The 23,451-nt window shown below is 39.4% G+C and overlaps 2 protein-coding genes across 3 annotated transcripts in view; one reads left to right on the forward strand and one right to left on the reverse strand.

The window, feature by feature from the left end:
* Nucleotides 1-23,451, forward strand: part of KCNIP1 (potassium voltage-gated channel interacting protein 1) — a gene marked incomplete at both ends in the record, with an annotated part of 442,925 nt that overhangs the window by 23,112 nt on the left and 396,362 nt on the right. The gene's annotated exons all lie outside the window — the stretch shown is intronic.
* On the reverse strand, nt 11,522-21,868 carry KCNMB1 (potassium calcium-activated channel subfamily M regulatory beta subunit 1). 2 transcript variants are annotated; one of them, XM_082323969.1, is made up of 5 exons: nt 21,731-21,868; nt 16,884-17,059; nt 15,557-15,730; nt 13,836-14,031; nt 11,522-11,794 (listed from the first exon to the last, which is right to left on the reverse strand). In XM_082323969.1, the coding sequence occupies exons 3-5, from the start codon at nt 15,691-15,693 to the stop codon at nt 11,525-11,527; spliced, it is 603 nt and encodes a 200-aa protein (XP_082180095.1). In that variant the 5' UTR covers nt 15,694-15,730; nt 16,884-17,059; nt 21,731-21,868; the 3' UTR covers nt 11,522-11,524. The 2 variants fall into 2 exon arrangements, with proteins under 2 accessions (XP_082180095.1, XP_082180096.1); XM_082323970.1 differs by lacking the exon at nt 16,884-17,059 and having other exon boundaries at nt 21,731-21,847.

Consider the following 23,451-nt stretch of genomic DNA (forward strand, 5'->3'; position numbering starts at 1 on the left):
GCAGTGGATTTAACATTATGGTACAATAGATAATAGTAGCTGCAGGTAAAGTTACAGAATTTACTAATAAATCAAGCGTTACCACTTTTCTTTGTTCAGAACTGCATAATTTTAGGATGGACTGAAGGAGGGTGGCAGTGTTAGGTGAAGGCATTTGTTAAATGACAGGGTTCACAGTCCTACATGAAGAAAGGAGAGCAGCAGCAGTATGAGAATAACGGGCTTCAAAAAAGAGATTTCAGCAGGCTTGGGAAGCTGATACGTATTATTCTGGGAGGTTAATATTAAGAAAGCTGGTCATTGCTGGAAAGGGCAGGCAATGATCCTGATTGCATTGGAAGATAAGCGCTGTAAGAGATGGAAAAGTGGAAGCATGTTGGGATAAGATCAGAAAGGCCAAGGTGCAAAATGAGTTATTGCAACTGGCAAGGGACTTAAAAGATGGCAATAAAAGATTCTAAAAATACGCTGGAAATGAGAAAGACAGCAGACAAGGATCATGAGTGCTGAGTGGCTCAGGGCTGACGTAACGGTTGATTCTTCCTTTAGCCTTCAAAAAACAGTTTATGTGACTTGTTGCTTCACGCAATTAATTGCCACAAGGAAAGAGAAGCACAGATGGGAACAATGGCTAAAAACTATTTAGATAAGTCAGACATGATTGAATTCATAGTGCCTGATAAAAATCACTATTGAGGGCTAAATCTGCAATCTTTTAGCTGTTAGAATTTATTTCTGAGAACGGGGGAAACTTGGGAAGAGCGATTACTGTATCCGTATCATGGTGTGGGGAAAAGAGAATGTATAGGCCAACCAGCCTATCTTTCCTGAACAGGAAGATAATAGAATACATTATGGAAAAAAGCTCAACTGTTTGAGATATGAGGCAGTTTTTGAGAGATGACCCAATTTTGAAATTATTTCCTCTTCACCATTCTCTGCCCACCCAAAAAACCAATACACCCCGCCCCACCAGCAGCTAGTCAACTTTGTTTTTTCAAAAATCAAACATGCAAAAACCCACAACAAAACAAACATAAAAACCCCACTTGTGCTTTCATTAGCAAAACTTTACTAGTGGAAATGTTGGAAACAGTAGATGCAGTGCTGTTTTATTAGGTTTTGTTTTGAAACTGCCGTACCTGACATTTTATAACCAAAGTAAGGAAATATCATACAGTTAAAATTGCTGTTAAAAGTCCATTTAAAAAAATCCATTTAAATACACTCCGCTATCAGCTGAATCTGTTGATATATTGCTCTGGTTAGGTGTATGCAGCTGGGGACTCCATGGTTTTCACAGTTGGTGAGGTAACTTGACAGAAATTGGGATTAGGAGCATGACAGCTCTGTACAACTTCATAGAATATGTGTTAATATTCAGTATCATAGAAAAGTTAGTAGTATTCCAGGAGGGAGGTTAGAGATTGTTTTTCCTTCTGTTGATGATGTCTGAGCTCTTACAACTAGCTTTCCAAAGTGTTTTTATCTGATTAGCTTACTAGTGATAATTCTACTCATATTTTTCGTCCTTTTCCTAACCTTTCCTTGTCCCCAGCTTGTCAGTGATTATGTGGAGCATCTGGTGAGGTGTGTGGTGGGTATATGTTTTTGGGATGTTTTGGTTCTGTTGGGGGTTTTGTGTGTGTTTGGGGGAGTGTTTTGTTTTGGTGTCCGTCCCCCCCACCCCCCCCTTGTTTGGTTTTGTGTTTGTTTTGTTGTTTTTTCCCCTAAACTGTGCCACTTCCAGCAGAGTAAATATCTTGTTCTGGTTTTGAGCTATTCTCATTCTGTTGCAGACTTGCTTGTAGATAGTGTCACGATACAGTCCCTCGTGGGTAGGACTTGGGAGAAAGCACAACTGCTTTGCAGTAGCAGCTTAGATGGGCACCAGTTTTGCTTGTATCTCCAGCTACTAGGAAATATAAGGTAGATGTAGACTGCTAAATGCTACTGGTCTCCTGTATGGAATTGTTTCTTTCAACCACAGTGAGACACACAGGAATGGTCTCATGGAATTAATTGTGTGTCTTTTAGTCACTTAGCTCTTGAATGCCGCAAAAAGCATATATTAATTCTTATAGCTGGGATTTATACCTTCATTTTTGGTAGTTGGAAAAATTCTTAATTTCTGAATTCATATTTCTCACTACCACAGTCAGGTGCCAGTGTCTGCTTTTGACATGGAATTAGGTTGAGTTGAGAAGATGAGGGCAACAGAATTACACTTGATCTGATGATTCTTCTTGTTTTGAATTCATTTTTATCCTCTGAGAAATAATTTTTCTAATCTTAATAGGCATAAGCACGTTCCTGTACACCACTATAATTTGTGATCATGAAGTGTCATCAGTTTGAGTCTTTAAATTTCATTCTTTTTTTATACTACCTTCCTGTAAAGTCTTGATATTTTAAAGCTGTATAAAATACTTGCTCTCAATGCCATCTGAGAGACTTTAAATGTCAGCCGAATGGGTGATTTGCTGCATTTCCATGTAGATAAATTCTGTGCAAACATGAACCTAAGCAGTGCTGATTTTCAGAACATAAAATAATGGAAAAAGCATTCTGTTAATCTTGTTCCAAAACAGCTACTGCAGGTTTTTATTCATAACTTTAAAAAAGACCCTGCTTTCCAGTGAAGAACCAGCTGGGCATCAGACTTCCTGTATTCATCCATTCATTGAACTTTTAAAGATGATGCGAGACTACAGGAGCTCCTCATTTATTAGGAATTTTGTACAGTGGCTGGGGACTGTGAGAGCTTCAGTTATTGTGTCCCATGCCGACAACCCCATGTTTACACATTGCAGCCTGGAATTTGGATCTTCTTGTGCGTAGGGTACCCAGCCTACAGCCCACCATCAGCTGTGGCTCGCTCATGGAGCAGGCTGTGGCTGCGCCAGTTGTCCTGATGGCCTGCTGATTTCTTTTACCTCATGTGACTGGAAATGTCTATTATATGACAAGAGATACATATTTTTATGACTCACCTTGCCTGAAAGGTTTTTCTGTTTTGTTTTTTTTCCTTTAAAAACAAAGCCACCACCACCACCAAAAAACCCCAACTTGCTTTAAACTCTTCTACATTGTCCATTCCCAAAACACTCACCTACAAATACCAATAGTAGGGGGCTTTTTTTGGCCAGTTGAGGTTCTTTGTTGTCTCTTTTAAAGGCTCTTCTATCTCTTATTTGCATTTTGGGCTCCTTCATTTTGACAGATTTGTGCAGTACTTTTTTTCATCCATGAGAGAGCACATTTCTGAGACGGGAGTGTACTGTTGAAGGTGTTACATGACCTTTACGGTCAGGACTATGGTTCTTGCATTTCTCTCAAAGATTTCCAGAACCTCCACAGTGCTCATGTGCTCTTTAGCCCAGGCAAAATATTTTGATGATTTGAAAGCAGCTGGCTTTTAGACACAGTGTTGTATAGCGAATGTTGGGGGGGGGAACAAAATAATAAAACAGTCTTGTCATGCAGATGTTGTATGGTTGCTGACATTAAATGTATTTTAGCTATTCTTCAGTACTAACTGAAATATTTAGAATTTTCTAATAGCTTTAAGCAAACTTGATAACTGCCATTCTGAAACAAATTCATAATGGTTTTTGGCATTTCAACACAGCCCATAACTCAAGCTTTGCTAACTCTACATTAATTCGTTTACGCTGTACTAGTATCTACTGGTGAAGCATCTGTTTTTTTATCCTCTTACACTAAGCCTCATTTATGAGACTAATAGTGTGATATTATCCCAACAGTTTCTTGACTCCATTGCCTTAAACCCTGTTCTCAGCTTTGGTCTGCCTCACCGGTTCAGTGTAATCTGTATCTCTCTCTGTAACCCCCCTCCTATTTGCTGGTTTCTCTATTGCTAGTGATATACTGTGTATTTAAATGCCCTGGAAAAGCAACTGATGTTTTAGCTATTAAAGAGACAAAACAGTTTTGTGGTTTTCTGAACCCAATTTAGTATGTGACTTCTGGGAGGTAGATGTGACAAAGGCTGGAATTTGATCATCTGCATTCAATGCCTCCTTGACCTATGGTAAAAATGAGGTGTCACTCAGCAGCCCTGGCCTGAAGCTGCCACTGAGTCAATGAGTCAGCTGTGAGTCAATTAAATACGTGATGCTTCTGCTGAAATCAGCAGTAAGAGCCCAGTTGACACTGTTATTTCTCATCACTGTGTTGTAAAAGGAATGGCTTTTCCCAAGTTAGTGCCTCAGAACACTGCAGGCTGAGCCACAGCATTGAGCAGCTTACATCCGTGGCTCACATCTGAGCCAAAAATTCACTTCGCTTTCCTCATCTCCAGTGGCAGACTCAATCTTCTATTACACATTTCTGCACCAAGACCAGAGCCAAGAGGTCCTGTGCTTAAGGCACAGACAGTAGGACACACTTAAAGAACTGCATTCATTCAGAAAATGCCAAGTGCCCCCTAGGGTGGCAATTTTGGGGGGGAATAAAGCCACCTTATATAAATCATTTCCTAACCTTGCACTGAGTGTTTACTTGAGGGATGCTGGCAGCATATTCTGCTGCTCTGGAAAAGACTCCGGAGTGCAGGACTGTTACAACTTTACAGAATAGAAGCTGCCAGGAACCATTACAGCTGGTTGGGCAATTTTGTCTTGTTCTCAGGCCAGCTAATCTGTCCCAAAGCACACTGCAAGAATATTGGGAAGTTGAGAATGCTCTATGGATGCAGGCAGGGCACAACAGAGTAGGTCCATAACCTCAGTCATGCCAGGACAACTTGATTATTCCAGTCGGAATTACTTGCTTGTATGGAGTTCTTTGGGAAAGAATCAGGCAATAGATAATGCTTTTACCTGACCGTAAAGAACGCCAAATTCTTCTCTTGAGGTGTGGGGGTGTACTTGAATTTGCTTATAGTGTGTTTAGTCTCCGCATTAACATGCTACTTCTGAAGAGTAAATGATACGTTATTCAAGCTCAGGTAATTTGATTGATTATATGGTATTTTAACACCTTAAAATTTCTGTTCATTGGTGCTATTTCATTGCTCTACTGAAAGCAGCTGAGAAGGCAATGAATTATTTCCCGTCCACTAGTGAGGCATGAAGAACCACTAGTGAGGCATGAAGAACCATTTCAGTGGCTGTAGAGGGGAACATCAGTAGCTATAAAAGGAATAATGAAGACTTTTCAAATGTTTATCTTTTGAAAGGCAGACTAAAACTTTTATAAGCTCTTTTAGAGCTTCTATTAATGTATATCTTTATGCAGCTGCCTCAGTGCTGTATTCTGAATTAATTGCTTGATACAGAATTTCTCATACAGGTTTAATTTCTGTTGTCACAGTCTGTCTGATAAACGTGCATTTGTGGAAGGCTTAAAAAACCAAAACCATCCCCCCACCCCAAAACAACCATGCAAGTATTCCTTTGAAGGGCTAGCTATTCTTTCAGCTCAAGTCCAAGGGAAAAAGTTTGATGCAGTGAGGTCAGAGCTGGAGAAAGAGGAATCTTGATCAGCTGTTGCTGTGATCTCTGTGTCAGCAGTGAATCACCTCAATTCCCTCACCTTTAGGAGTTCAAGTCTCCCTTGGTTAGCCAGACATCATCTAGGTTTTGCAGTTTTAACTCCTTGATTTTCCAGCCATTGACAGATAGGGATAAAAGGGTGTTGGTTCCCCTACTCCTGTTATTGGCTTCAGAATCATAAAAAAACCAACAGTATGTTTAAGTAAAAACAGCAAGCATTTATTCACAAAACACTCTAAGTAACAGGTTTAATATATTCTTTAAAAAAAAAAGAAAAAAATTGCAGTAAGGGCAAAATCTGTGGTGCCAAAACTCTAGACAGGCCAGATCGTTTATTTACTCACCTTGTTTATCTGTTTCATCCTAGATGTGTATTTTACAGGCTGCAGCAGGGACAGTCTTAACGTTATTCTGGGTATACAAGATTCAGCCATGGCTGTGGGGATTTCCTTCCCACAAATCAGAGGGCAATTCAATTTCGAGGCCTTTCCAATCATCATCTTTCTGTCAATGTATATAGCATAAGAAAAATTAATTGGAGGCATTTGTTCATTGCAACTATTTCATGAACCAAGAGGTGGTAACTCTTTTCTGTAGGCTAGGCTTAAAGTCTGGTCCTCTGGTTTCAGGCTGCTGAGGCTGACAGCCCTGTTGACTTAGGGGTCATGTGTTTATCAAGAGTAGTGTCCAAAAAGAAGTCAAGATTTGTTTTCTTTAGTTACTTTACAAATAAGCATGTCCAATGTTTTGAAATGTTCCAGCAGAGGGAAAACTATGCAGTGCTTTAGAAATAAACCAATAGATGCATCAAACATGATTCTTTTGCTCAACCTCTATCTTTGAGCTTTTTTTGGAGACACCTCTTTAATACATTTTATTGGCTCATTAGACTTTAAAGCATATGTATGAAATTATTTAAAGACTGTTCAAAGAGTTAATATAAGAACGGCCTTGAGTTTGATGGGACTAAACAGCCTACAGTTACTTTATTCAGGTCATCTTGTTCCAAGTGTGGTACAAATACTTTACTGAAGAGATGGAGCCTTACAAACAACTCACTCCCCTGCCCCCATCTATAATATTAATCTTGTGTTATCGTTTTGCTAAAGTTGAAGTATTTTCAGGTGCTCTCCTTACTTGCTCTTGGTGCTGAATGCAGAATAACTTGCTCAGCATGCTGAGACTTTCTGAAAATCTGCCTGGAATTATAAGAGGTAAGAAGTAGACAGTACATCTTTAAAAAGCTGGTTTTCCTAGATAAGGCAATTACAGTAACATGTATTAGCAAACATAACATCAGATTTTTTGATTTATTATAGATAGAGATAGGTGATCAAAGAGAAAAGGGAACATACCTGTGCTGGTTTGGGTATGGCAGTGTGTGAATGTTTTTACACATATGACAGCTTAATTTCAGTGCAAATGTCATATGACACTTCTTAGGAAAGAAGTGCAGGGTGTAATGAGACTACTTGTATTTATTTGAGACGTATAGGTATTTTTAGGAAGCTTCGAAAGAACACCTTGTCGGTCCTTCAACTTTGACAAGATTTTTTTTTTTCATTGCTAATTCTTCTAGTGGAGCATAATAATAAATAGACACTTTCTTTAATCTGTATTTCACTGACTATTTTATGTGGAACTTGAGTATAGCCACCTCTATCTGATATTTGCTACCTTTTTCCTTTCTGTTAATGCTCTTGAGAGTGTGGAGATTTGGGGTCAACAAGGAGAAAAAAATCTAATATTGCAACTCCCCAGTATAACTTTTGTTGATCAAAGTTAACACTTAAGTCTTACAGCAGCACAGTAGAAGAAACCTTGTTCCAGGAGAGCTAAACAACAAAAACAAAAAACCCTCTACACGCATTCTTGGCATTTTTACTCGTTACAAGTACTTTAGGAGGAAAAAAGAGCAGTTTGCTCTGCAGCTCCTCTGTTGTTCCCCTGTTCCCTCGAGCTTCTGAGGAACTTTGAGATGATTCCCAATTTTGCCTTCTGACGGAGAACAGCTGTGTGCCTGTACGCCAGACTTGTTTCCTGCGTGGGGTTTGTATGGCTGGCCTACCCGCTTTGTGCCAGCCACCGGCCCTTTTTATTGTGAACAAAGGATAACTGCCTCCAATACCTATAATTATTTTTCCTGTATTAAAATCTTTTCTAACTTCAAGCCAGCTTGTAAATTTGGAGTCGTTCAGTTAACCCTAAATGCTATTTTTTCTGTTATGGAAATTGCCAAAGTAAAACATCTGAATTGTGTTGTATGGCTTCTGAATAGTAAATAGTCTAGAGACCTCAAATAGGGTTTAAGTTTTTCGTCATTTCCTTATTTAAAAACTAACAAAGAAACAAAAAACCCCACCAAACAACAAACAAACCAAAAACTAAGAACACAGTACCAGTTAGTCGGTTGGAAGGTATTTCGTTGTCGAGTGCTGTGGGTTTATGCAATGAGTGAGGAATCTTTGGGGACCAGAGTCTTCTCTATGTTAACTGCCCAGTTGCTGCTTTGAGGATCAGGTAATAAAGCACCAGTTAGCAGGATACTTAAATCAAACTTGTCAGAGGTAGCCAGAAGGTACCTGCTATTGTTTATGTACATTGAGAACACGCTGGTGACTCACAGATGGCTTCTTAGTGAATCAGTGCCCTGTAGGCTCCTCTTAAGCTGCCATTGTTGCCGCCTCATCAAAGTTGGAGAAAGGTGACCTTATTAAAAGCTAAAGAACGTTGAATCTACCTCATCCAGAAAAACAGCTTCCCAGTTATAGGATAAGCTTCATTTTACAACCTTTTGCAATTTTTTTTTTCTTTGGTTTTGGTTTCGGTTTCTTTTTTTCTGCCTGGGAGAAACGCTAGTTCCCTCAAGAATAGTGCTGCTGCTTTTGTTCGTTTCCATCTTCCAACAGTAGAATCACGATGTCCAAACCTTATTTGGCATCAAAAAGAAAAACTGCCCTTGAGAGTCTGTGCCCAGCACTTGAAAAATAAGACTTTGAATAATATTGTTTGCTGAAACTATTAATATAGACATATAAAGCTCCTGCACAACTAAAGCATTCATCAGGGTCTAAAATCTACCCCCATTTTTCCCTGTGTTCCTTGCATGTTCCCACCAACTCAAGCACTATTACTGTGGTCTAAGCATCAGTGCTGGCAAAAGCTACGTGTAGTCAAACAGACTTCAAGTATGAATTTCATCTCCAGCTGCTTGTACTGTCACTTCTCTTCCCCTGGCAGGAGTTTTAATGTTGTAATATCTACCTTGATCACATACTCTGCCTTGAGAAAGTGAGTTGTGTACATCTGTCACTGCAATGGTCACTGCCTGTATTGAAGCACTTCCTTTAAGAAATGTTTTACTGGGTCTCAGAAAAATAGCATTTTATTTATCAGATTTGCTGTAGACTTGATGGTATAATCCAATAATATTAAAAAAAAAAAAAAAAAAACCAAAACCAACACCCAAACAAAAGCCCCTAAAGGCTATATAGCTTCCTTGTGTGCTGCTGTAAGAAGCATAGAGAGCGTTATTAAAACTTCACTGTCTGGTGAATTACAACTTTTGCACATGGAAAAAGAATAGAAAAATGTTTACAAAAGTTCAAGAGTAATTCAGCAACCTGGCACACTGTTGAAACACTTAGTATCAACTTTAAGAGAAAGTGAAAGTGTGAAGGAGGAAAGAAGATCTATGACTTTAACATTCAGCTTTCTCAGAACTGTAGAAAATGACCAGCACTGTATACATGGGCAAAGCAGTATTTAAAAACAAGAACAGACTTCTGTGTTGCCTATACATTTTGTGTGTTTGTTTTCTACATTAGAATATTTGGCTCTTTGCATTTAAATCCCCTGCTTCATTTGGGCAAAAGAGGAAGCTGGGTTTGGCGAGAGTCCAAAACAATAGAGTTTCCTAATTTGTGTGTGGTTTTTCCCCTGCACTGTCTGTTTTCAGCTGGAATATCTCCTGCCCAAATAAGAAATGCTACCTTATTAGAGAACAAAATTTGTGTAAGGTTTCTCTTCATGTACTTGCAATGTGTACATGTTGGAGGGAAATAACTGTTTTCATGTAATAATTGACTTGTTTTGTTTTTGAAAGAGGTAGATCTGGAAACACAGCTTGCACTTTGAATAAATTTTCGTCTACTGCTATCAGGCATAACTATGAACAGGGAGGTGAGGAGGATGTGGGTTTAGGGGGTGGTCTTAGGAGCCAAGGTGGGAGTTGGAAGCAGGAACTCCCGGTCCTCACGCTTCATACCGAGTTCTGAGCTCAGCAAGATCAAGAGCTTCTGCGCTTCAGAGCCAAGTTACTGACCCATGAGTGAGTGGGGCAACGGGGACTACCACTAGCACGAACAGCAACATCCACCCTTCATTCACCTCTGCTGAACTGAGAGGGGAGCAAGGTGGCGAGGGCTACTGATTTGCTGGACCGAGTGTAGAGTAGTCATAAGCAAGTTCTAGTTTGCAAACTAGAGACGCTTTTTAAACTGCTAAAAAGCAAAATTTGGAGTAAAGCTTTGAAAGAGCCTATTAAATAAACCTCTCTGTCTATTTATAGCTAGCTTGTTCACCTCCTTTGGTACCAGTACAGTGCATTAGCTTCAACAGGTATCAGGTTGCATGTTGAACAAGTGTTGCTGATGTTAATAACTGCTGTTTTGCGCTATCCTGGTCTAATTTTAATTTGCTGGTCATGATGAAAAGCAAATTCTGACACTGTTTCATTAGTAATGTGGGAAAATGCACGTAATGGGTTAATATTTCAGCCGCCTTCTTTTTTGCAATAAACAATAGAGAATTATACCACATTAATGAGAATAAATTTTTTCCACTACAATTTAGTGAATTTAAATTTGTAGCTAAACCCTGAAATTTTCCTGTGAATGATAGCTACTACATGATTCATCAGCTGTGTGATGAAAAAGCTAGTACTAGTTGTGTCCTAAGTGCCAGTCAAATACAGCACGCAGGAAGTATTTTATGTTCCTCCTGTGCCCAGTAGCAATTTGAAAATTGGCTGAGAGAAACAGAGCTCAGAGAACAGAAAATGTGTCTATATGTACATCAGAGCATTCCTAAGAGTCTTGGTGCTGGAAACAAACATGTCTCTATTGTGAAATACCTTTGTGCTAGGCATGCAAACTTCTGCGGCTATGTTAGCTTACTGTATTTAGTAAGACATCATGGATGTTTACTACTATATAATCATATCCTTTACATCATGACTTCCTTTCTTTAACAGTTTTATAATACATGCAAATGACAGGCAGGTGGCCTTTCTTGAGTGGTACACTTGTTTCAAAGCAAAGCAAAGCTAAGATTTGAGTTAAATACAAAAACTTACTTCTAATATAAGCTTCTTTACCATACCCTATACTTTATGCATATATTATATACAATTGGTGTTAGATGTTTAGAGTGCAAACTTTGTAACGTGTCTGTGTGTATATTTTGTTTTCAGGAGGTTTTCCCCCTCCCCTTTCCCAAAAGCAGAGAGATCCATGATAACAAATATCTCTTTGGACCATAACAAAACTTCTTTTCTCAGTAGACGAGTATGCCATGAATACATATGGTATCAGTAATGAAGTATATAAAGGGTGTGTCTGCCAGTAATGATGTATATGGATCTGGCAGCAACTGGTCTTAACCAGACAGAAAATTAGGACCCTGTCTAAACTGTGGAACAAGAGTTTAGTAGTAAACTTGAATGGTAGCTCTGTAAAGCAACTGTACCTTGGAAAACCCGAGGAAACAATAGATAGTAACTCAGTCCATGCTCTGATGAGGTATTTGCAGGCATTCCCGGGAATCAATTTTATGTTTTGTCGTCATGTAATGGATTGCCATCCATAGTGGGTGCCATTCAGTTTTCTGGAATGCCTGCCCTTGGATTGACACCTGGTATATTAAAAGTCACAAAATGCAGCTGAAGACAGGCAGAACAAAGGCTCTTTAATATCTTGCAACAATCTCTGCTAGATATTTATTTTCTACTGCCGAGCAGAAAGAACAGAAACATACTGACTAATTTTTACCAGAACAATAATCAGACATCCACCAGTAAACATGAGCGTAGGCCAAAGGAAAGCAAAGAGGAGGCCTTTCGGGGGATAAAGTCTGCTTAAAATGACACTGGTCTGCGTTCCTCCTGGGTCATAGTAGCATGGGAAAGTCTGGTATTTCTTGAAATTGCTTGCAATTGTTTCTATCTGTGCTTTAACTTCTTTAGAGTTCTCCGACTTGCCTGGGACATATGAGCACTGGAATAAGAAATCAAAGTGATTCATTATAACGGATATTCTAATGCAGGGTTTGTAGTTAAGTCAGATTGAGTAAAACAAACGTGCTAATACTGACAAAATCTTCTGTGGTTTGGCTAGCATCCCTGGAGATTGTCTTCATTTCCCTATGTCCGTAACCCTTTTGCCATGCTTCCCTGTTTCTGTCAGTGTGCCTGTGACCCCAGTCTGCAGATTTACAGGTTTGAGTAACGTTGTTGGAAACCAATAATACATATGTGTTTGAAATAAGACCGCAGTCTTTGGGACTGTCACTTTATTATTACAGCTCGGTTTCCTAACAGAGCTTCTGGGCACCATCACAGCAGAAACATGTTAGTTGTGCAGAAATTCACAACTGGCTTGTCAGTGTGCAGGAAAATGAAGTTGCTTCACTGTGCACCTTTGGTTGTAACTTGTTGACAAATAAGAGGAAAGCATGGCTGTTGGAAGCTTCCTACTTGTACTCGTAACACAGAACTGTTTTGACCTGTAGTAATAACACAAAGTTATTTAGTCTTCAGTGGAAATACTATTAGGTTTTGAAGCACTCAATTTTTGTTGTTGCTCATAACAGTTTGTTTTCTGTAATATTATTTTTGCATGCATAATAACGCTTAGGTGTCTTAAGCTGGAAAATGGCCAAGGCAGAAAGGGGATTGTTCCTGACCTGAAGGCTTGCGCTTGCAGTAATGCAAATGGTAGGAAATCAGCAAATCACCTCCTCTTGCAGTGAACAAGACTCTTGTTTCAATCTACAGTGGATAATTCCTGCTTTGCCACTTCATTCTATGTAGCTTTCCCTGAGACTGTCATTATAAAGATAGGCATTAGCTAGCAAAATTATCTTCTCGTAACACTCATAACTGTTTTATGCTATCAGGTTTGTGCTGTGTTTAATCTATATAATTTCTTTAAGAAGATGAGCACTCGTAGTCTGAGCATGTTCGTTTTGGATTCTGAAAGTGCTTCAGTCTTGGGCATCCAAGATCTGAATTTCACTTTATCTCCCCTTAGCGAGTGTTGAGCTGGAATAAGGCCTCTGAAATACCTGTGGTTTTGGAACTGGACTGAACCTGACCTTCCCTAGGACAGCGTACTTGTAGGAGCACTTCTGATTGTGAGGGAGTAAGCCTAAAAATGTTGTGCTCTCTGCTGATTCCCAAGCAGAAACACTGGCAGAAACAAAGGGGATAACACCCTACTTTTTCCCCTTCCCCAATCTTTCCCACGCCTCTAAAGCCAAATGAATACTGTGTACCCGTGTTTCTGTCCCACCCATGGTCTGCACTCATCCTCTGGGGAAGAGATCCCTAAAACGACTGACCAAGGGACCCCTACCGCAATACCCAGCATCTCTGCATTACCCAGGTGCTTCCTACAGCACCACTGTCTTCTCCATGAGTCCAGGCTTTTGCTGCCATGCTGGCCAGAAACACTTGCAGATCAAACCGGACAAATGAGTTTTCCGGGTGGTTATCTTCCAAAATTACTGATTTGTTTCTCCTTTCTGTCTAAAATGTGTATCATGTTCCCAACAGTACCCTCGTTTCCCCTTTCGCTGCTTTCTTTATTCCCTGCTTCATATCACACACCCAAAATGGAAGTAAAATTGGGAGCTGCGCTCTTACTTAGGACAGTTTTTAACTTCAGGTCTCTCCTGTGGTAATTCAACAAGCAACTGAGCAAGCCACAGCTTATAAACTGTTTGTTACCATTGGTCTTCAACTGGGAAACTTACGTATTTTTAAATGTTCATAAATGTTAAATATTCATGTTTAGTTGGTGTAATTGCTTAACAAGTATTAACTTAATGTTTGATGTCATATTTAAAACAGAAGCCAAAACTGTGTAATTTCTGGAATGTTTAAAAAATGCCTTGGTCTGAACACAGACATTAGCATGGAAAAGATGAACAACAACTACTCTTACTCTTGCTGCTTGGCTTAAAAACAATCACCCCTTCTCCTCAAAGGTGTTAGATAGCGGCAGAGAGCGATTATTTAATCTGTCTTGCAAGTACCTGAGGATTTCTTTCCAGTGTATCTTCAGTCTGATACAGCATAACCTCTTGTCCTGAGGCTGTCAGGTTAACCCACACCTGTAGACAGGGATAGGGAGAGAGATCCTCATCCTCTGAGCCTTCACTGTTTGGGCAGAGAACTTTGTCCTTGATGTTGGCTTTGAGTACCTTGCACACAGTTTCTGTTGTCCAAACACTGCAAAACAAAAGGTATTACTTTTAAGTGCGTTAGCAGCATCTGTTATGAGTCGCACGCTGGAGGTGCATCAGCGTGTGGCAGCTGTGAGTGGTGGCACGGGTAGAGTTCATGGCTGCTCAGTCCTGGTGCGGTCCACTTTGCCCACCCCAAATCGATGGCTGCGCCTGGTGAAGGGCTGCCATGGGAAAGCAGTGCAGGAAAGCATGGTTTTGCTGTTGTTTGTTACACGTTCTGTGGTTTGAAGTTAGATTCTAACCCCATCTGTAATCAGCTTCAAGTGTTATTCAAGAAAGAAGAACTAGTATGGATTTTAACGTTTAGTAGTAAATATTTAGTAGTGTAGTATGCTCGTAAACCTTGACCTTGTTATTTGAAATCTGGCTGAATATAGTGGAGCTTTTGATCTTTCAGAAATATTTTGACTAATTTAATTCAATAATTCTCAGAACTCCGACCAGTTCCCATGTTTTTTCCCCATCTCCTTTTCTTTATTTCATGGATCTTTTGCATGAATAAGTAGCAGGATTTTGTCTGGCAAAAGTTCATTTTTTGCTGTTGCTTATCCCTTTTGAGAAAAAGTTACTCTTTTATTAACCATTACCCCAGTAAGCTTTTGCTTACAGCAGTATGCTTTGGTGACAAAAAAAGTAAAGAAATAGTTTCACTCCAGTTCTTAAGAAACTGATCTTTTTACATGCAAGCATATTTTGTAATGTAATCAGGAGGCTGGAAAATACGTAAAATAAATGTGAATTACTCTGTTTTAAAGATCAAGTTTTTCAAACGTTTTTGAGCTTAAAGGTTCTCTTAGCAAGGAGAATGAGGTGGATGTACTTGCTTTCTCTATCAAAATCTTCAGGCATGAAAAACTGAGCTGCATTCTTCATCTTGTTACTTTGGGTTTTTGCAGATTGGTTTTGTGTGTGGAGGCAGAACCTGCAAAATTAAATAAGAGTGTGGGTAATAGTAATTTCTTCAGCATTCATTGTATTCTGCAACATTTGCTGTTGTAGACTGGGCTGTTGAAGGTGCTAATTTCTCATGATGGTTGATTTGGAGGTAAGATACAGATTCTCAACTGAACAATTTTACCATGACTTCTATTGCTCAAGTTTTTATAGTTTTATTAAAAACAACGCACCTTCCTGCACATGGAAAACCTTTTTTTTTAAATTATTTTTTTATTTATGCAGGACTTAGCTTTCCATTATCTAGCTTTGATAAGCATGGTTGTCTTTTATTTTACATGTTTTCATAGTAAATGTTTTGTTTTAGTTTGTTGTCATCCTAGCCCTGAAGATGATCGTTCCTCCTTTCTTGTGCTTACCTGTAAAGGTCTGATGACTTCTTGGCTTGCTATTTTCTTTCTCTTCTCTTCTGTCTTAAATTCTTATGAGCTCTTCAAGCACATATTGTTTATTGTACAAGGTACTAACATATTTTTTGGCACTGTTTTAACAATTGTATTTACTGACAGGAAAAAGAAATAGCTTTGTATTCCTAAACAAGTGACTGTTATTACCTTTTAGTGTAGAATGGCACAATGGTGATCCCAATAAAAAAGTACATCATCATGGAGCACGTGACCATTCCCAGTCCCAGGCACAGGGCTCTTGTCTCCCCTCGCTTCTGTGCAGTCACCAACTTTTTTCCCATCATGATTTAAGGGTTGTGAAATCTGAACAATCTCTTTCTACTATAGAATAAAATACAGAAAGGAGAGGAAAAACATTACTAGGATTGGCTACAGTTGTGTAACAAGTTTCTGAAATAGAATGTATCCCATGGAGGAAGAGTCCCATTTTTGCAAAAACTAGAAGTTAAAAAAAAAAAAAAAAAGTTACTGTGTTTTTTGTTATCAGTAGACTCCTTTTTTCATTTTCTGATATTTACCATATAGTACTTTAAAAAGTGTCTGTGTGGGGAGGCTAAGAGATGGGGTAGGAAAACCTGATTACTTCTTGGGAGAGTTCTGTTAACAGCCCAATTGTCCTCAGCCTTAATTCAGTCTATTTGATGCTGCTTCTGCTCTGAAGTAAGAGACGTTGCGTTGTGTATTGGTAAAGGCTGCATGAAGGGAGAATCCTCCCACAGTAGAATCCTTTTTACATTATGCCTTTTCGTCTGGATTAGTCTGAAAGGTGGTTGTCTTATTTCAAAAGAGCTGAAATAAGTTAAAATTTAACATTTGAGATGCCTGGTTCTGACTTCTGCATGTTTGTTGTTTGGCCTTGCTCATTCGGGGATGCTCAAAACTTGATGTCTGCCCAGACAGTGGAGAAAAGCTGCGTTTTCTAGACGGAAGTAGTATGATGCCACCAAACACGATTGAACAGGGTTAGAAAACACAGTAGTTAAAACTGCTATCGTTTCACCACAAGCACTGGGTCAGGACTGCTGCTGGCATTAGCAGGGGAGCATAAACTGGGAAGTGCTGGTGTTGCTGTAACACCGGGGGAACTCTTAGGTGAAGCTGTTTGAGCCTGAGCTCAGGAGTGACTGGCATTTTCCCCCCACTCCCTTGCCAAATAGCATTTTAAATTATCTTGCTAATGCTTTGATAGAGTCTGAAAATAATTGCTGTGAATCCATATGCCATTCAATCGGTATGACTGATATATAGGATTAATATATAAATGAGCCTTAACAGTCACGGGGATTTCAGCCCATCACCACTATCTGTTGCACTGACAGCTGTAACTCAAGGTTTGTGGGGTTTTGTTTTTTTCATGAAAATATGGTGCAAGCCATAGTTATGTCAAATGACAAGATGGCAAGATTTGTGTGGATTTTTTGGGGAGAAGGGAGGAAAGCAGAGGAGAAGGACAAAAGAAAAACACGTTACGTACATGCTGCAACAGGTTTCAGTCCTGTTCTCACATGCAAGACAACAGTGCACAGCTTCATGCAGTAGTTGGTGCATTTTCAGGATTTCAGCTTCAGGTGTGTGCAACTATTTAGTGTGTATCCTTGCTGGCTGGCCTTCAGGATGGTGTGGTCCCTGCCTAAATCCACCTGTGTTCAGCTAAGCAACAGAGCAAATACCAAGACTTAAGTTTAGGTACAGCATAAGACAAGCACAATCCAAAGTTAGTCAATAGGCTCTGCAGGTTAACCACGAGTAGATGCCCTCCCACTGCCCCAGGCTGGCAGAGCTGTGGTGTTACTGGGGGTGGGGGACAACACTGAGTTTGGTGAAAGACAAGATAAAGACACCATCAGCTCTGGAAAGAAAGATTGTGAATATAATCTGAATGTTGCTTTCTTTCCTATTAGTTCAGTTTTTCACTGGTAAAGGTGCCTTACTTTGACTGTTTAATTATCAAAGGAAAAAAGTATTTGAACATTGAAATGCTACTGGGTTTAGACTACTATAACACCTGAATGTTAGTGTTATTAACAATAGAAATATAGAAGTCTATGGACAGTAAAACAGATTTGGTGGTTTAGCATAACTCAGGGCTAGTGACAGAATTTTTTAAGCATATATTTTGAAGTTGCTAGTACGTGATACCAAAATGAAAGGCTGTTCTGAGGTGTCCCTAGGGACGAAAGGAGTTATTGTCATTGGAATACTAGATTTTGTCCAGTTCCATATTTAATTCCACTTTAAATAAAATATCAATATCCACTGTGGATTTTTGCATACAGCATTTTGAGGGGAGTTGTTTTTCTGATGATCACGTATAATTTGCTGGCATTGTAAGAAGCATCTTAAGTTGGAAACTGCCAAAAGATGAACCTTACCTGCTTACTGGCATTTGAGTTTAATACAGAATGTGAGCTAATGCCCTTAAATAAGGCTGTAATGTGTTTTTATTGGTCTATGGGGCTATAAATAGAACATCTGGGATCAAGCACTGTCAGTGTGCTTGCACCGTCCCTGCACACTGGTGTATAACCATGCCCAGAGGCACGTGCACCCCACAAGGAAACTTGGGTAAATGTCGCTAGTGACTGTTCCTTGGAAACTTTTGTTGTTTCTTTTAGTTCTGTGGGGGAAAAGTGGAAATAGCATTTTCAAAAACCAAAGAATTCCAAAATATTTAAAATATTTTGCTGTAAATAAAATGCTTAAAATAAAACGCTGTACAGAACACTGTGCAGCACAGCACCTTAAGATCAATTGATATTGAACTGACTCTCCTTTACCTATTGTGCAGCTTGGTCAGAGGGGAAAATGGAATAAAAGAACATCATCGGTCCTGGAGCACAAGCCCTGAGACTGTATGGTACCTGAGTGGCATTTCCTCATAACACAGTGGGAAGCTAATGATAAACAAGTGAAAACCTGCGTTGTTAGCAAGAAATTCTTACATACAGTAACAGTGATTAATCCTTAATTAGTTTTGTGGGAAAATGAAAAAGTGAAAGGTTGGTACTGCCACCATGACTCGTGGAAAACTTCTGGTGGCCTGGTGCTGTTCATCTCCAGAGTTTTAGATGAACCATAATGTTTACATAGCTGTCCCAGTTACGCTGAAAAATTGTGGGATAATCAGACCCCTTGTTACATGGAAAACAAGAACTGTGGGACTATTAACTAAAGAATTAATAAGAAATTTAATTGCCCCATCAGTCTGCTTGAATGTCAGCCACGTATGCAGCAGAAGTACCGGTAAGCTCATCCTTCCTAATCATCTTAAACTGCCCGACTACCTCTTTAAGACACATAAGGAATTCATTTGTGTAACTTGGAAATTTTCACAAGTGGCCAAGAGGTTTTCCCAGCATTATGTGCGGTGTTGTTCCCCATCCTGACACCAGCCAGGCTGCCTGACCCTGGCTCTCTGCGTGGGCTGCTGGGTGACCCTGTTTGCCTCTGCTCCCCCAGTTGTCTGCTCTGCCCCAAAGAGAATAAGGACATATGAATTATGCAGAGAATGTTAACAAGAAAGATTGGTCTAAAAATATCTCACTGAGTGCTTCTATAAACATAAAAAATAAGCGTCTAGGTCTTCAGGTAGTGTAAATCAGAGGTGCTTACGTCACTGTGTGTTGCTGCACCAGATTAGCTGTAAATGTGGTCCCTAAAACTGCAATACATACTTCCTGCTGTATTTTTTTTATGCCTTAAAATTTAGACAACCAGAAAAATCTGTAACACTATTTCATCCATGTGCAGAATAGTTAAGAGGAAACCCAAGTCAGTGAAGGAAACCCCATGTGCATATTTTTTTTTTCCTTTCATATATCAATATCCTCATGTTCTTGTGCTGAAAATCCTGCATTTTCTGGCTCTCAAGACAAAGGAATGCCGCATGCATGCAGAAAACGTATTTATCTGCAATTTCCCCATTGTTTAAAAGGTTAATTTTTTGTTTTCAGATTAAAAATCCTTCTCTTCTGTCTCCTAGCTCTGTCAATGTATATTAAGATGAATGTTGAAGGAGCTAATTAAGTGTTTCTTCTGACAAAATCGTTAAATCTTTGAAAAATGAAGCACTGCAGAAGACTTGATTGGCCCTGGAAGTCTCTGAGTGTATTTGAATTGAAAGATGTTGAAGTGTATAATATGGGTTTTAGTCCGGCCTTCAAGAGCAAATCTAAATCTATCTTTTGCACTGTAGATTGTGGGGTGCCTCCATAATTATTAGGAAAATGTAAGCTTCACATCTTTTCATAATGTTCCCTATCCCTAATCTTCTTCAGTCTAGTTAAATTATACAGTACATTAGCTGTGCAATTTCAATGTATAATCACTGCATTGACAGCTGCTGGTGATAATCCTAGGGATGCCATCTGCTCAGGTTTGGAATGGAGTCCCCTCTTTTGATTAGTAGACATGTTTGATACTCGGTGGGAAGCCTCTGCTTCCTCCTCCCCCATCTCTCAAAGTTTCCAGTGCCGTGACCTCTGTGAGTTCAGATGGGACCTCTTTCTCGAGCTATTCCACGCTGCTCTTAACTTCTGTATGGCAGTACCGATAGCACGGACAAATTCGTCTTGCTCACTTGCCGAAGAAAGGGTGCTAAACCCTTCTCTCAAATTTAAGTTGGGAATAAATATTAACAGTGAGCTAGTAATTTTTTTTGAGCTGGTTTATCCTACACCATATGGTAAATTTGCAGTGAGCATTTATGTATTGCTTTCATATGAGCATCAAGTGCTAATACTACGTCACGCCAAGAAGAGTGATGCAAGTCATCCGCATCTCTGAAGTGATGAGGAGTTTTTAAACAAGCCTGGACCCTTTGATCTCTACTGCCTCTGCCTACAAAATAGCCATTTGGTTTCTCCTATCAAATGCAAACTTAACAGTCACCTTGTTTTATACTCAAAACATCTTGTGTGGACAACGTAAGAGCTGCTGGCTTTGCTGGGTGTGTAAGAGGAGTGTAATATTCGTTGCCAGTTTATTGGCCAAGTACTTCGTGTGGGAACCAGAAGGCAATTGTAAGTTTTAGATCTACAAATATGAGCTCTGTACCGATTATGCTACTGTGGCAGAGCTGCACAGCTTACATATTTACCACTGTCTCTGAGTAGAATTGGTTAGGTCACTCACACTTGCCTACCTGTTTCCATGAGTATTTTAACACTGCTTAGATTCTTCCTAACTGTTTCAATCCTGCGCTCATCCTTTTCTCATCTACTGCCCCACTTCTTACACCCCAGACAACAGGCCTGAAGTCAAAGCTACATTTGCATTGGCATTTGCTTCCCTTCTGCCTGCCCTCCATTTCCTACTCTAGCATTTATATACATTTCTTGCTGGTAACAGGTCTGCCTTTGCCGGGGTGCTGAGGCCAGGGAACACCAGTTTTGTTCATTGCAAATTGATAGGAACCCATTACTTCAAAATCATTATGTGCATCTGGGACCAAAAATACTGTGTGTGTTACAGATTAAGGTGATGCTGAACCTCATTGGGAACGTGCACAGAAAAGAAGATTCTGCTGTGTACTCATGCAGCTGTCTTGGAAACATGAGGCAGCAATATTTTGACTGTGTAACTACAACTACATTTATTTTATGAAATATGCTGTATCATTTTGCTTTATTAATGAACTGATTACCTGATGTGACACTAGAGTGAATTAAAGAAGGTAGCTCTTTTGTTTAAAAACTTATGCAATTGTTCAGGAGTAATTCTGTTAGCTTTTAAATCTGGTGGTTCTTAAAAAAAAAAAAAAAAGAAAAAAAAGAGAGAAAAAAGAAAAAAAAAACAAAGTTACTTGCTCAGTTTCAGCAGTTCTCGAGTTTTTCTAGAGTGCTTCTTTTGGATTCTGTGCAGTACAGGGCTGCACAGAATGAGTCCATTTAAGAGTAGATTTCCAGGAAGGCTGAAAGTGTTCAAGTGCTGGGTTCCTCTCTAGCTTAACTAGAGGTACACAAGCATAGCCCCTAAAGGAATGCTGAACACCCAAAGCCATGAACCTCCTAAGAGTAAAGGTGTATTTACTATTAAAAAGAGTAAAATTTATGTTCTTATATGGGCTGCAGACTCCTAAGATTTTGTTGTTTGTGGAAATATTACCGTTACCTTTGCTAGTAATTATAGAGAATAATCAGATTGATTCCAGTTATAAAAGAGAGAACAACTTAACTTTTCCGTAGCATGTGGGCTACCTGGGCTGTTCTCCGTAGTCCTACAGATTTAGAAAGATCGTTGCTTCCAAAAGCACTGTACTTTTCAAAACCCAAAGCTATTGCATGCTCCCAAGGAAAAACGGTTGCTTAGAAATATACTTACTGTTTTTGATGAAATGCTTCTTTCTCTGATGAAAATAAACTTCTGTTACATGACAGACTTGGGATAGTAGTGGAACTTAGAGCTGAAAGGGATTTTTATTTTTTTTTTTCTCCTTTCCTGTACTTCTCTGAGTTTGCTTTGCTGTGGCTGAACTCTTAGCTTAGTTCCCCTATTACGAAGCTTTCTGTAACCATAAATGGTAAGGTATGAAAGAGCACTGTCCTTTTTGAGATTAATTGCTGAAAACCAGGAAGCCACAATACTAAGGCCAACTACAGCTGAAGAGACAGAGTTTTCTCATACCCTAGGGCCCCTTTACCACATATCCCAGTGAGTTTCTTTTAAGCTATGGTCCTCCTCCTTTTGTACGGCTTTTTAGTTTAGAAATCTGATAGGTCTTCTGAGTAAGATTTAAGGAATTGACTGTATCAATGAGCAGTGGTATTGATTCTTAATTCTTAATACCTAAGCTGTTAACAGCTGTGTGTTAACGCTTTGTTGCCACAGTTTGGACACAACAGATGCTAAAATTTTGACTGTCCATCAAAGCCCTATAGACAAGAATAAAGCATCCATCATGCCATAGATATATGAGTGTCCAGCATGTTCCTCTAGCCAAAAAGCCAAGCCTGCTTCTGGGACATATAAACAGATGACTCCTAGCACAGAGCTTCAGAGAAGAGCTAAAAATTTTCTTTTTTTTTTTTTGAGAGGGGGAAACTCTTATTGGGAGACTAAAGGAGCTGAAATGAGTTAATCCAGTTAAAAGCATTAAGACTGTTCTGAGCATTGTAAACAAGGGTAGGACCCACTCCACCCTGCTTTAGGTATCTAATAATTAGCTGTTTCAGCTTAAGCTGGTCTCCTGGGATTGCTTTTGGTAAAAGTTTTGAAGTTGGCATGTTCAGACAGTTCATGCTGTCTGAAGATAACAGATGAATCTCCCCCAAAAGGACCTTTTTCTATTATTATTGATGCAGAAGAGAGCACACAAAGCTAACTTGGATTTAGATAACTGTCTGTTCGACACTTAAAGCTAAGTGAGATGAAGCCTGCTACTATCATCTAGATTGGAAAGATTTATGACCGTAGTCTTTTTTTAATATTTGAGAAGTGATGTAGCTAAATTTAAAGAATGACATTTGAAGGTTGGAAAAAGAGCCTTATGAACAAAACTTCTTCCCAGATAAAACGTGATCTGGTTGGGTGGAGTTTTCTATCATTTTTTGATACTTAGGAAAAAAGACTGAATATTTCAAAGATGGGGGCTCTGGCTCAAGCAGAAGCCATGCTTTAAATGAGGATTTTATTAAAAGTGATTTTGGGGCTGTGTGATTCAGCAGTCAAGGTAGAAAACAAGATAACCTCCGCTGACAGAAATTCATGAATCTCTAGCTCTGGCTACCTCTTCTGCCTCCTCTCCTTAACTCCAATGGCTAATACCCATGGATCAATTTTTAACTGCTGCACTAAGGAGTTCTACTGCGAAATTACCACAAAATTTGTGGATTCCCCAGGCAAAACAGAGATTACATTTTTAAAGTTCCTCAGGGTACTGAAGGAAGTGGTGGTACAGTGCTTTGGCTCAGTTTGAGGTGCCCTGGTGATTTATTTGAACAGACAGAAGCTATGCTCCATGTCTGGTGCCACACGTTGCCTTTTGCTTGTTTCTTTTCCTCTCGCATATGCTGCAGACGTGCAAGCCCAGGTGGCCACTGCCT

Source organism: Platalea leucorodia (assembly GCF_965183815.1).
Source record: "Platalea leucorodia genome assembly, chromosome: 11".
Lineage (NCBI taxonomy): Eukaryota > Metazoa > Chordata > Aves > Pelecaniformes > Threskiornithidae > Platalea > Platalea leucorodia.

Excerpts from the sequence above, each read along its gene's own strand:
- KCNMB1 (XM_082323969.1), bottom strand. The coding sequence starts at position 15,693 with ATGATGGGAAAAAAGTTGGTGACTGCACAGAAGCGAGGGGAGACAAGA. Across the intron at positions 14,032-15,556 it reads GTGCCATTCTACACTAAAAG|TGTTTGGACAACAGAAACTG; the intron begins GTAATAACAGTC and ends TTTGTTTTGCAG. Across the intron at positions 11,795-13,835 it reads CACTGGAAAGAAATCCTCAG|TGCTCATATGTCCCAGGCAA; the intron begins GTACTTGCAAGA and ends TTCTTATTCCAG.